Below are 14,155 nucleotides of genomic sequence, written 5' to 3' on the forward strand. Positions count from 1 at the left end.
CATGACATTGGAGAGACAAGGTGGGTGAGGTAATATCTTTTATTGGACCAACTTCTGTTGGTGAGAGAGACAAGCTTTTGAGCCACACAGAGCTCTTGAGCTTTTGAGCCACAAAAGCTCTTCTTCAGACCTGAGAAGAGCTCTCTGTGGTTCAAAAGCTTGTCTCTCTCACCAACAGAAGTTGGTCTAATAAAAGATATTACCTACACTGTATCTCTGAATATTCCATTGGCATTATGCATGCTCCCCAGCCCTACTGTACCTCAAGCATCATTCTGAAGCAGCCACATCGAATACAGAGAAAATGGCCCTAGCTCACCCTATCAAAATACCCTTTTGGCACTGTGGAAAAAATAGTATATAATCATGAAATTAAAGAGTGTAGTTGAAATCCTGGCCCCACTGAAGTCAGTGGGAGTTTTGCCATTTAATTCTCTGGGACTAGGATTTCAGCTTGTGTTCAATTCATACACATAGGGAACAGAATTAAAGTTGCATTAAAGTTAATTCTCCATTTCTTAATTTTTGAGTGCTTGACCTGCATAAGTTTTTGAAATAAAATATATTATATACTTACATCCCTCAAGTGTACTGTGAGTTGGCTGACAAGCGTTTATTAGAACTGAGCAGCTTGGCAATTCCCCTAACAAATGTTAATGCTGTTATAGCACAGTTTTAATATAAACCATTCCATGACTTTAAAAAAGACATAGTGATATTATTAGTCAAAGGAAGAGTTGTTTTTAAAATACACTCTGTCTTTAGGACATATAGGAATCCTAAATCCACAGCAGCATTTAACAGCATCCTGACAGCTGCAACTCATGACATCTTCTTTGGGACCCTACTGAAAATACTACTGGAATTTGGAAATGAATGTGACTGGTTTTTAAAGAAAAATCAGAATTCAAAGACACAAAGAGTTTGCTTTCTTCCTTGCGGGTCAATCACCAGTTTCAAGGTTTTCTGCACTCAGTTTTGAACTAAGTTTTAAGAGTCTATATTTCAGAGGTCAGCTTCATGCTGAACCACATAAACTGCAGCAAAGCCAGACCGTTTGACTTGGAGGGGCCAGAACAATTTTCTGTTGTAGATGGTATTAATTGCTTCTATTACTAATCAATATAACAAAATATTTTATGTATAAATGATTTCAAATTTTTTGTAAGTTATAGATCTGATCCTGCACCATTTAGTCAGGCAAACTGCCATGGACATCAGAGATTGCAAACATTTATCTGGATAATAAGACTTCCGCAGTTAGGTAACATAGGATAAAAATGCATAACCTTCATGATTCAAGGCATAAATCATATACTAACTGACTGGGCCTAAGAATAAGCTTCCTCTATGGGCAGGTTATTACATTATTGTTTGCTGTATCAAAATCTGTTTGTTTTGTGTTTCTTTATATTTGCATTTGTTTGCATTTATAACGTATATGCAATCATGAAAATATAAATTAACCTAAATGTATTATAGTCATAAAATGCACCAAATCTCAAATGCAGCAAATTTCAAATGCAGCAAATCTACTAATTGTCAGTCATACATTATCATAAAAAGTGAAGAATATATTCAGAACTTGGATATATTTTTACATAAACCTAATCAAAATGGTAGAAAGTGGTCTCCAGGAAATAAATTACTGGTTTTACTCTCACAATCTGAACCTTTATCTCTTCTTGAAGAGTCCACCACTATATTACCAATTGAGATCCTTCCTGTAGTACGCAGTTTGAACTAATTAAATGTGAAGCGATGCTGCAAACAGACATAGTAGAGCCATATATCAGCTGAGGATCTGGTCCTTTATGTTTAAGTTATTTTCTAAATCTGCCTTGGCAGAAAGATGGACTCAAATATATTCTAGGAGTTTTTTGTCTCCAACTACTATTACCTTATAACCTCTTTTCCTCATGACTATTTCCCCCTAAGGATTTACAAAAATGTTCTAGACATTAGCATTATTCACTAATGACCTTTGAAGTTGGCCTGAGCCTGAACAGACTGAAACATTGGTCTTAAGACAACTTTTAGTTTTGTTTGTAATCAAATTTCTATTGTGTTTACACTGCTTGGTCCCAAATCTCCCCCCCCCCCACACACACACACAGGGATCCCTTCCTGATGCCTACACGTCCATGAGAGTTACTTGTATCCAGCAAGGGAATAAAAAAACTGATCACTATTTTTTGTAAAAAATTGCTGGAGCAGTGAACATAAGAAGTAAAATATGGCAGTGTTCAGGACTGAGTAATATTTGATAAGGGTTGAAATAGGACTTCATAATTATTTATTATTAAAACATAAATTAAATAATCAAATGCAACCTAGCTTCCCAGGAAAGCATTCAGTTACAATTTTAACATGAGCTCATCTTCCACCCTGCATGTGTTTTTAATGTATATTTAAAGCAAAGATATAATCATTCAAAACTAGCCTAGGAAATAAAGTTGATGTATGACTTATTGCCTTACATTTAGTAGTTTTTAACTCTCTGGACCATTACATTACATACAAATAACTGAGGCCAAACTGGCCCCTTTTGTACCTTGCTTCTTTAAATCTGATTAATAGGGTACTTTCCATATTCATTTTACTGGTGGTGAAGTCAATGACCCCAGTTCAGAGAGCTGATATATATCTCCAGTGGTCAAGCTGAACAAAAGGGTGTTATCTTTTATGGACTGAGGTCTTCTTTTGACAGGTTCATATTCTAGTCACACCAGCATCCAAACCTCAGCAGTTCATGTAGAGTAGCATTAGGCTGAGTATTGTGAAAGGCACACCTCTGGTAAATAGCATGTAACCAGCCTGTGGTAAATAGCATGAATTCTCTGCCTTTTTCTTTCTGCTGAAGGAAGTCTTATGTTGCAGCACTACTAGCCATTAGCATTTTTGGGCAGCAGAAAGTTTGAATGTGAGGTGAGGAGCTAAGCCAACCTATCCCCACCTACTGCACAGGATTTAATTACAAGTCGCAATATTTTACAGTTTGGTACACTTAGCTGGGTTTCTTTTTACCATCACAATTAACACAGATAATATGGATAATGATGAAACAAAATGGACCTGATGCAATAGTCCTTCTAAGCAAGTAGCATCCACTCAAGTCTACAGGACTTTCGTGTGCAAAAGAGGTGCAGGACCAAGCCCACTGCAAACATAAATCTAAACCCCGCTATCCTTACTCAGGTGAGAAACTCCAATTTAAAGCAGGATTTGGCCCGTATGCAATACATTTTTTCCATTAAGGATTAGCCCACTAAAGATTGCATACCGATGGCAACCAAACTTCCACTCTGTTCAGATCAGTGATTATAAGAAGTAGTGGCTTGGTACCTGCAAGTTATGCAGAACTTAGTACATTAATGGTCAGAATGTGCCTGAGTCTGAGTGTCTGGGAGAGGAGAGGCAAAATGAGTCTTCCCTTTCTGATGCCCACATGCAATGGCTGGGTACAAAAGCAGCCCTGAGAGGATACCAGGAATTGCTCCATCTTAATGTAACTAGTGGCACAAATCACCCCAAATGGGGTTGATAGGGGCCACGAAGAGACAGAATCAAGGACCTGTCTTCCTCATTTGCACTGTGGGAGCAGACTATAGTAACCTAAAAGAAAGAACAACATGTACCCTCGCACTGCACTCCAAAGAGTTGGGGGAAGAGACTTTGCCTCCTGCGGTACAATCCTTGCCAGAGCTCCCCCTGTGGTGGTGCACAGTTGCATCACCTCTTACTCAAAGCTGTACCTAATAGGCAGTATCGAGACCCCTTGAGAGGTAACTTCTCCTCATATAACCAATATAACCTCATATAACCCAGCACATAACCAATTCCTCCCTGCCCTTCCTTCTAATATATGGTGCCTGTGGATTTGTAGTGCATTGATCACTGTAGTAGCTAGGTGCCTTAGGTATAACTAGAATGTTCTTTCTGTTTCTTCTTCAATCAGCTGAAATAGACAGATAACAAGGGAGTGTTCTGACTGTGCATATCCCGGGTTCACGAGTTCTGCAGTAGTTTGTTAGCAATACTGTCACTCTCTTTTAGCGACATACAAAAGGCAACACAGTTGGAAATAAAATAAAAGACGCACTTTGCCCAGGGATTGGGAAAAAAAATATTTTCAACAAACCACCATGCACACAAGCATACCTAAGAGATAATTCCTCTGAAGAAGAGCAGCACAGCTTGAAGTACAGTATACCTCAAAAGAAGAGGACGTTTGCCAACACCACAGACCAAATAAAAAGAGCAACTAATCATACTGTGTAAACAATAAAAATACCACAAGGGAGATGTCTAGAATTGTAAGGAATGCTTTACCACTAGGCAGACTTTGTAAAATAATAGTACAAGAATTTTAAAGACAAACTCAAACTCAAAAACGTTTACTTGCTGTTTGCTTCAGAACCAGGCATTCGTTATCTGAGCTTTCAGCATCCGTGTGAAATGTAACCCTTCTGCTTCAGTGTGAGACCCGTACAGCCCCATCTATAGTTACATCTCACTGCCCTAAGTGGGAAGAAAAAAACTCGGAATCCAAGAATATTATTGCCAGAGGCCTTGTTGCTCACTCCCTCCTCTGCTTAGCAGGACAAAGGAGAGTAAAAGCTTCAGAAAAAACTGTGATGGGACAGTACGGAGGGGAGAAAATGAAATGGCTTTGCTAATACTACCTGCCTCGCCACATGACCTTTCACCCTTCACAAAAAAATACAGGCAACCCATTGTCCTCGCAAAAAATCGACTAGGAGGGAAGAGCAAAACTAATAATAGGCTCCCCACAACCAATTGCTAAAGAACTGCAATATGCATTGTGGAAAGTTAGTGTTGTTTGAAACTCCATGATCCCCTACAACAAGGGTTCTCAACCTTTTTCTTTCTGAGGCCCCCACCAGCAGTAACTGGTTTTCTGCATATAAAAGTCAGAGCTGGCTATAGAGGGTAACAAGCAGGGCAATTACCTGGGGCCCCACACCACAGGAGTCATAGAATATCAGGGTTGGAAGGGACCTCAGGAGGTCATCTAGTCCAACCCCCTGCTCAAAGCAGGACCAATCCCCAACTAAATCCCCAAATTCCTAAATGGCTCCTTCAAGGATTGAACTCACAACCCGGAGTTTAGCAGGCCAATGCTCAAACTGAGTCCCAGTGAAACTACGTTGCTCGGTCTTCAGCTTCAGCCCCGGCTGGTGGCACTCAGAGCCCCAGGCTTTAATCCCATTTGATGGGGCTTCGGCTTTCTATCCTGGGTCCCAGAAAGTCTAACATTGGCCCTGCTTGGCGGCCCCCCTGAAACCTGCTCACAGCTCCCCAGGGGGCCTCAGACCCCTGCTTGAGAACGACTGACCTATAAAACATAAGGGTAGATGACCAATAATAGAATACTGGCCAGAAGTGGCTGGGGAGGACCAGAGAGATGTGTAGAGGGAGTCCCAACACACAGCTGGCTGGGTATCTTCAATATTGAGGCTTGGGATAGTTTGGGTCCCAGACCAACTCCCTGCCTCCGATCCATACTCCCTCAATAATCTCACAGACCAGGGGGAGGGTACACCAGGACTGTGGCTCTGGAAGAGCTAAAGATATTCTATATTAGTTTGTTCCCTTCCACCCTGTTTTGGGCAGGAGGGAAATATGGGTCAAAATCATCTTCTTTTACTCTACAAACAGCAGAGCTGTAAGCAAAAAATGTCACATTGCTCTGCTTCAAGTTGCATGGTTCATCTCAAGGGTTTTGAGACTTTTTCAAAATGAGGGCCATATTAGCAAGTTGCGACAAGCAGATTGCAGTCCTGGAAGTACAGCTGTTGGAGACTACAATGCCTAACAAAGCTCCATCTAGAGGTCTTCACTAAGCAACAAATCCAGCTCCACCTCCACAGCAACAAAGGGTCCTTTGGTGATGGAACCTATGCAATTGCACTGCATAAGGGGAAGGTGTGCTACATAAAAAGCACACACTCTCTGTTAAACAGAGCCCAGCTTCAGAGAGGACACAAGGTCATGCTGTCAGGTCCAGGTTGGCATGCTCTGAAAAATGGCATCCTCCATGTGGTGTAACCTTACATATACCATGTGTGTGAGGTCACACCAGCAGGGGAGGGCCCACGCTGTTCCTAGAAATACCGGAATGTCTGGTTTTCTGGGGATGTGGCCATGGCCACCTGCACCTACAGAGCAGCTCAGAGCCATTTTACATCCAGTACCCAATGCAGCCCATGTATTTGGCTCTAGGTTCAAGATTTTCCTATGGGTATATGTACTGGTGTGTACACATGTAGGAGGACTATAACATTATGTTCCTTACACTGTAAGTTGCTTGGGACCCAGACAGTGCCTGGGTCTTTATCTGTGTTTTGTACAGCAGCTAACACACTAATGGTGATTAACAAATAGCAAGAACAGCAAAGTAAAACCAACTGGGTGACATTTAAAGATCATTCCAGTGAAATGTTCTCAACACTTCTGCTTTGTTTGTTTCAATTTTCCAGAATCAGGATTGACAGGCTGTTGTAAGAAGAGAGGGGAATGCTCTGGAAGTTGTGATTGGTTGGTCAATTTTTCTGAATACCAAGAGTAGAACCTTGAAATCTCAGTTTCTGATTTCAGTGTAAAAATATGTTGTTGACAACACTCTGTTCTCTCTAAGGAATTGCACTATAGATTGATTTTACAGACTACCCTGCAGCTGTGAAATACACAAGGAGAAAACATGTTTCTTTTGGGAAGTGTCCTGTCCTGAAACCTTGGAGACTTTACTAATGATATTAAAGAAGCACAGTCCATTTGATGGGGGCCTCAAAACTTAGGTCGACATAGCTACAGTGATCAAGGGTATAAAAAATCCACATCCCTGTGTGCTGTAGCTAAGCCGTCATAACCCCAGTGTAAACGCAGCTCCAGCAAAGAAAGAATTCTTCCATTGACCTAGCTACCATCGCTCAGGGAGGTGGGGTTCCAACAGTGACAGGGAAATTCCTTCTGTTGCTGTATGTTGCATCTACACTAGTGGGCTATACTGGCAAAGCTGTGGTGCTGTAGATCTGTCCCTATAGTTCCTGTGGTGGAGACGTGGCCTGTGTTATGGAGAGTCAGAACACCCGGAGGGATACTGAGCCTGATTCTCCACTGTCTTGTTCCTTGAGTGCCATTTTGATTAGGTAGCATTATACATCTACTTTGCACAGGCTATATAACACGCAAGGCAATGGAAGATCAGGCCTAGTGGGTCCGATTTTTATCTCATACGCATGTAAATCAGAAGTAACTCCATTAAAATCAATGGGTCCAAAAGTCCCATGCAAATGATATGAGTAACTCCTACTAAAGTTCTTAGGAGTTACTTGCACCCTAATGGGAAAATAGAGACCATTGGACTTGCTGTGGTGTAAAACTAATGCAAGTGCTAGCAGGATCAGACCTACTGATTCTAAAGATATTTGAAGAGGAAAAATCTGACACCTTATCCAAAGGAAAGTAATGAATGCATAAGCAGGGCTGAATAATAATGGAAACTATGCACCAAAATAATTGTAAAATTAATCTGAAAAATGAAATAAATTAATTCTGATTCCAGTGATTTTTATTAAAGTCAGCTTAAAAAGGGACGTACAATGATTCAATACTCGTATTGCTTCAGTTAAGGAAAAAATAGAAAGGACGAAACAAAAGGAATAAAATACTTTTCATCTTGCAAAAGGAGAGATTCCTGGGGTGTTGGGAGGAAGTGTACACGCTGCAGCTATGACAGGGTCTCACTGTGAAAACCAGTGACAAAATTAACCTTTTTCCAAGTACAAGACTTTTCTTTTTGATGCCAATATTTGCTTTGTAGTAGCAGAGTTTCAGATAGTCACTACAAAGTGCACGTTCATTTCCATTGCTTGAAATATGCTGGGGCCATATACAGTGCAAATAAAAGAACAACTGACTTTCTTTCTACTAACTCTTAAGTGTTAACTAGAATGGTACATAAATGTTTGGATGGCTAAGGGGATTGATAACAGCATGCCAAGCCTTTCCCCTTGACAGTGCTACTTCAAATCCTACCTTCAGCAGTAGGAAGTGAAAGCAATAGTTATTTGGCCCAGATTCAAACACTGAGAGTCTGGAATCAAAACCTAGATCTGAATTTCACAGCTGGAGCCATGTCTCCATAACTGGCTGGGCAATTATCTTGTGGGGCATTGGAAATCAAAATCTTACACGTTAGGCCCTTCCATCTCTGACAGCTATTCTGTGGCCTGAAATGAATTGAAGGCCTCAACCAAGAGAAGAATTATTGAGAAAAAGCAATTATATACCTGGCAAATATTTGTTAGAGTACAACCAGTCCATATAGAATAGATTCTTGCTGGTTGTACTAAAGTGGTCATCAAGAAGTTAATTGGGTTACTCGGAGTATAATGAGTGGGAGCCAGACTGCACTCCTCCCTGTTTAATAGATGGGAGTGTAGGTGGAATGCGTTTCTTGTGCATGATGATCCCTTTGCAAAACTGGGGCTTGTAGTTTGTTAAATCCATTCTGTAAGTTCAGCTAGAATCAAAGGAACTGGTCAATAACTTGCTGGTGAAACTTCATCCTATCATTCATTATTATTTACAATGGTTCAAGCACAAATCCTAAGTTAGGATATCAGAAGTTGGTATGTAGGGTGTATGTTTTCATCAAAGTGGGAAACCGTTGGAAAGCTGACAGCATTTCGTCTGTGGTTTGGTTAAATACAAGTGTGCTGCTTTACAGGTCACACCTGAAAGTGCTGAGCATTTCCTGAGGAAGGTGAAGTGCTCAGCACCTTGTAGAATCATGTTCTTAGTATAATAGCAAGTGAAACCAAGCTTATATTCTAAACCTCTCCAAAAATAGGGGGTACTGAGACCTGGGATTTTGGTCTGGGACTCTCTCTCTAGTATTTACATATTTTATATACTGTTGAAAGAACAAAATATTCCTGTTAAAATCTGAGTAATCCAATTAGAACATGGAGGAGGGCCTGAAATGAAGGAAAGAAGATGCTCCACACGCACACACTGATTTTTTCAAATATTTGAAGGGGCACTTTTTAAAAAAACTATTATGTGCCAAAAAATATAAATAGAAGCAATCCGAGTATTCTGAGTGACTGTGGCAGATGGGTGTAGACTGGGGCAAAATTTCAATGGGCCAGATCAGAGCTGATCCTTAAAGGACAGGTTCAATACCTAAATGCTCAGTATTCAATGAATACTGAATATTTTGCTGTGATATGCAGACTTTTCCCACTACACCCAGTAGCTCTGACAACCACAAGCTGTGAAGTTTAATCTAGAAATACTAGATAAGTAGCCTGTACTATAAGTAAGATTAAACCAGATGTAAATTTTGCTGATCTCATAGAAATATTTATAATTTGTCATATTTTGATTAAATAATTTTTAACAATTGAAACATATTAATAGAGAGAAAAAGAGTGTTTACTTTGGATGTCACAATGCAGAGCTATTACCAGTGTCTTTTCTATAATTCTGCTGCTGCAGAATTTGGTGCAGCATTCACTCACACACGCTGCAGAATTGTGCTCCAAAATCTAAGCTTTCATTTAGAAAAAATGGTTCTAAGCCATATGGCTGGAAAGATAACTTTTAGAATATGAACTGACTATATGCCAAAGTAGTAGAGTTTATCCAAGTATGCAGATAGCCCAAAACATGAACTGGGTGTTGACCCTGAAACCTAATGACATTGATTGTCAACACTATTAACTATTTTACTGCTTATTATATTAGGAAAAGCATTCAGATAATATGCATATCCCAAAATATTAAGCTACCTCCTGCATTTCCCAGTTAGTAAAACTTCCAACTATCAAAACTTTGAGCTTCCCTCACCCACTTCTTATCCAGCTTCTAAAACGCAGTTATAGAATGCCACGACAACAAGCTGCAAAACATGGAAACATGAAAACAGCAGGGGCAAAGTAAAATTAATTAAATTCAATATCAAAACAACAAGCAATTTTGTACCAACTTGTATTGTATTACATGAAAATGAATAATGCAAACTTCCATTTTTGAATTGGACTAAATGCCACAGACACCAAAGAAAACAGGAGTCTAGCCAAATGAATTTAGGCCATCTTGACAGTCAGCACAGCGTTGGCACTAGCCCAGTTACAAAGATAATCTTCATTTTAATCTCTTCAGTGTCAAATCCATAGGTTCAATTATTTAGTACTGATAAGATTAGTAATGCTTTTGCACTCAAAGTACTTTGAAAACATTGTGCAATAAACCTGGTAAGTAAGCATTATTTTAAAGATGGGTAAACTGAGCCACAGAGCCATGCAGTGACTTGCCCAGTTTACACAGCACTCAGGGGCAGAGCTGGGAATAGAACTAAGGAGCCATGATTCTCAGTCCTGTGCTCAAAACTGCTACCACACACCTTCCTTTACCAACATTGATGGTCATCCACATCATATGTGGATTCTGGAATGTAATCTTGAAAAAAATACAGTCCAAATTACTAACCATATAATCAAGGTGGATAAAAGAAGTCATGGTCTGGAAATCAAAGTGCACAGACAGAAGAGGCAGATTTTCAAAATATCTCCAAAGATAAAAAGCTTTAGCAACAAAGTAATGTAGTGGAGAGATGTTTGGAATTGGCTGAGAACAATTGGTAATTGCCACAACAGATCAAACCCTGTTCTCCAGTTTATTCCAGGATCCTGTCATAGCCAGATGCTTCAAAGGAAGGTGCAAGAAACCCCACAACAAACTGATGAATGACTGAAAACCAGTTAATACCACAGAGTAATCATTTGTCTGGGCTTCAGTCAGGAAACAAGAGGACAGATGTTTATGGACCATCTGATTGTCAAAGCTCTGAATTAGACTTACCTGAGGAGCCAATCTCAGTATAAAAGCACTTCAGGAATAGATGCCTTTATGGTGTCCAGTAATAAACAATAAGGGTTGGGAAGTTTCCTGACCTCCACAGTGACCAACGGTCTGTTTGGGCCTCACATGAGAAAAGATGCTGGCTGGGAAGTGTCCAAGATCTTCTCTTTCCCCAGATTTCAGGCTGCAAATAGGAAGGAAGACGGGGGGGCGGGGGGAGGGGAAGAGAGAATTTGTGGAAATAAACTCAAGATTTTTGTAATCTAAAAACAAGCTAGCACTCAGATGGTGGGCTGTTGTACAGATGGGCAGCATCAATTTACAGGGATGAAGTCTCATTCTGCTACCATTTGTACCAATGTAATCAGAGTAATTCCACTGAGTTATAATGATGTAAAACCAGCACAAGAGAGAGGAGAAAGAGGCCCAAAGGCTTTGCTAGGAATTTTAGAGAATCGGATCTATTCCAATTCTATAGACACAGTCAGAAAAGTTGTTATATAGTTTTTTTCTCTGAGTGATTTTATCTTGAGAGAGTCCTTGAGACATTATACCAAAGACCTCACCTTGTAGCTTTCTTAGTAGCAGAGTTAATGTACAAGATTATTCCATGGCTTTTAAGCCTACTGCAGCAATAATGGAGTATAGACACTAATACTCACTTTTCCTTTTGTATTCAAAAGGCAAAAGCACCGAGATTCCAACTGATTCTTGTGTAGCTGTACAAGGGAAAAGGATGACTCCTTGCTCCCACCTTTCCAGCATTGAGCCCTTGCTCAGTGGCAGCCAGAATATGATGTACCACAAATTTTTGATTGGAAATGCCACAGTTGTATCTCTAGGCTATTACGTTGACATTTAAAAATAATATTCTGTGTGCTTAGCAGATGTGTAGGAAATGTACACAGCAAAACCCAAATGTCATGAAACTCATGTGGTTTTGGATTTCATTATCAATTCTAATTCTGCACCAGTTCACACTGTGATTGGCCAGTGTTTCGAAGAAGGATGGTCTGATTTAAGGTTTTTGGTCAGATTGTGCCTGACCTGGGTGCTAGTGTGCAGAGAGGAAGAAAAGCACAAGTGGAGGGACTACTCTTTCCTGAGGTGAAACTTGGGGATATTCAAATTACAGGGTTTAATTCAGTCATCCACAAAATTCAGATCTAGATCTGGATCTGAACTTCCTCAAGTGTTCAGAGGATTAGGACCCAAGGGGGCTGGTTGGACCCATCATTGCTGTTAGTTAAGTTATGCACAATGACAAACTCAGCATAGTCTCTCCAACTCTCTAAAGTAACTGGGTATTGCTTCCCACTTTCCCCTGAAACAAATGGAAGACATTTGTGATTACCACTTGCAGAGTGTCATGCAAATACTCTGTGTCCCATGCCTTTGGTCAGTAAGACTGGGTATAAAGAAAAAAATGAACGTATTGTTATTATTCTGTACTTCCTTCAAAAAATGCTGTTATGCAGACTTGAGGACATTGACAGAATCTCATCCCAGGCTCAGATGCACTGTATTTCAATTTTACATATAAGGCTTTGAGTTATAAAACCTATTTCATAGATGTGAAAAAAAGTGTGAGTAATACAAGGAGCAAAGCTTTGTAAGTATCTTTACTTGTTCAAAGCATAACTGACATCTGGGATGGAGATTACTCTTGGTTCCCTAATTATGCACAAGAATCAATTTATTCACATTTGTTATGCTGGTACATCCTAGGGGAGAGAAATGCTAGTCCAAACTGCTGCCACTCATGCATATACACACTTACAACTGCCTCTCTATTGTCATCTACCACAGCCCACCTGGGGGATGCCTCCCCTTTAAAATACAACATGGTACAAACTGTATACATGTAATAATAATCTTTCCACAGGTTTCATAATCCAGCATCCAAAACTGTCACAAGTGGTAAATTTACAAGATAAGAATCTGTTTGTGTGCAACAATGAGAATTAGGCTTTTACATGTCCCATTATGGGGTCTGAGTCATGCCTTGAATGCTAGACTCTGGGCCAGATTCAGCGCTCATGAAAGCAGACAAAGGGGGTTTGGTCCAGTTTATGCCAGGATAGGGTTGAATTTGATTTTCTGTGTGCATAACAGTGGCTGAAGCATTTTAGGAAAGACTCCTTTAACAGTGAAACTGTTACTACCTCAGTTGGAGAGGATCAATACATCCTCCCATTGCTTATGTTTAAACACTCTCCTTAATTCCTCCATGTTTCTATGGCAGCAGAATTACCTCCCCGTTTCATTCACTACCAAGAGAATTGCTTAAACATGAAGAATTTGGGGCTATTAGGGGTGGATTTGAAGATAGGTCATGATTATAGTTTGTTACATATTCACAGTCTATATTATCATTATCAAAGTTTCTGATTATCTTGTGTCCTTTCTTTAGCTTCATGCTCAGCGGTGGCCATTTGAGGATTCTGATTTCGGGCTGTTTCTTTGCAAATTCCTCCCCTTTATACAGAAGGCATCTGTGGGCATCACAGTCCTCAATCTCTGTGCCCTTAGTGTGGACAGGTATAGTATCTCTCATCCTTTTGTTGGACACTGTTCTTTGAGACCTCTCACTTGTGCTTGTTCTAGAACTGAGAGTCATGAATGGTGTGGTTATACCACAGGTATAAGTGCATACCTTAACAGCGTGTCTTGTTCATACTCTCAAAAACATATAGGATTCAGTTTTACTGTTAGGATTTGTTGTATGGCAAGTTTTAGCCTTTTTTGAAAGTGTGTGTACTAAAATCCCAATTTTTCCTCACTCAAAGGACAAATAGCTTTCTAAGCGCAAGTCATTGTGGGCAATGATCTAAGAGCACAGCACAGGGGCCAAAGAATCCCTGTGTTCTGATCCTGGCTGGTGCTTACTTCCTTTGTAGCCATGGACAAATCACTGATGCCCAAATTTTCAAACCTGAGTGCCTAAGGTCAAGAACTTACATCTATATGTAGGCCCCTAAATAAAAGTGTTCTTATTTCTAGGGGTGCACTCAAAGAGCATCCAGTGCTCCTGCTCATGTCAGTAGATGTCCCATTGACTTAAATAAAGTGGGCCTGATTTTCAAAAGTGTTGAAGTGAGTGGGAGATCCGAGTGCATCTCTGAAACTCAGGTCACTTTTATGTAAGTATTTAACTTTAGACTCCCTCATTTGAAAATTTTGGTATTAACCTCTCTGGGTCAGTTCCTGATTTCACTGGGATTGAGATTTACTCTGGTGCAACTGAAATTTAAATCTGACC

At 40.1% G+C, this 14,155-nt stretch overlaps 2 protein-coding genes across 3 annotated transcripts in view; one reads left to right on the forward strand and one right to left on the reverse strand.

Moving 5' to 3' along the window:
* Nucleotides 1–14,155, reverse strand: part of PRMT9 (protein arginine methyltransferase 9) — a 344,299-nt gene that overhangs the window by 209,406 nt on the left and 120,738 nt on the right. The window lies entirely within an intron of this gene.
* The window catches only part of EDNRA (endothelin receptor type A), a 42,734-nt gene that overhangs the window by 8,019 nt on the left and 20,560 nt on the right, over nucleotides 1–14,155 (forward strand). For both annotated transcript variants that reach the window (XM_032793213.2, XM_032793214.2), the window contains exon 3: nucleotides 13,307–13,434. In XM_032793213.2, coding sequence (XP_032649104.1) covers nucleotides 13,307–13,434 — 128 coding nt within the window. The remainder of the gene's footprint in view (nucleotides 1–13,306; nucleotides 13,435–14,155) is intronic.

This window comes from Chelonoidis abingdonii, chromosome 5 (assembly GCF_003597395.2).
Source record: "Chelonoidis abingdonii isolate Lonesome George chromosome 5, CheloAbing_2.0, whole genome shotgun sequence".
NCBI lineage: Eukaryota > Metazoa > Chordata > Testudines > Testudinidae > Chelonoidis > Chelonoidis abingdonii.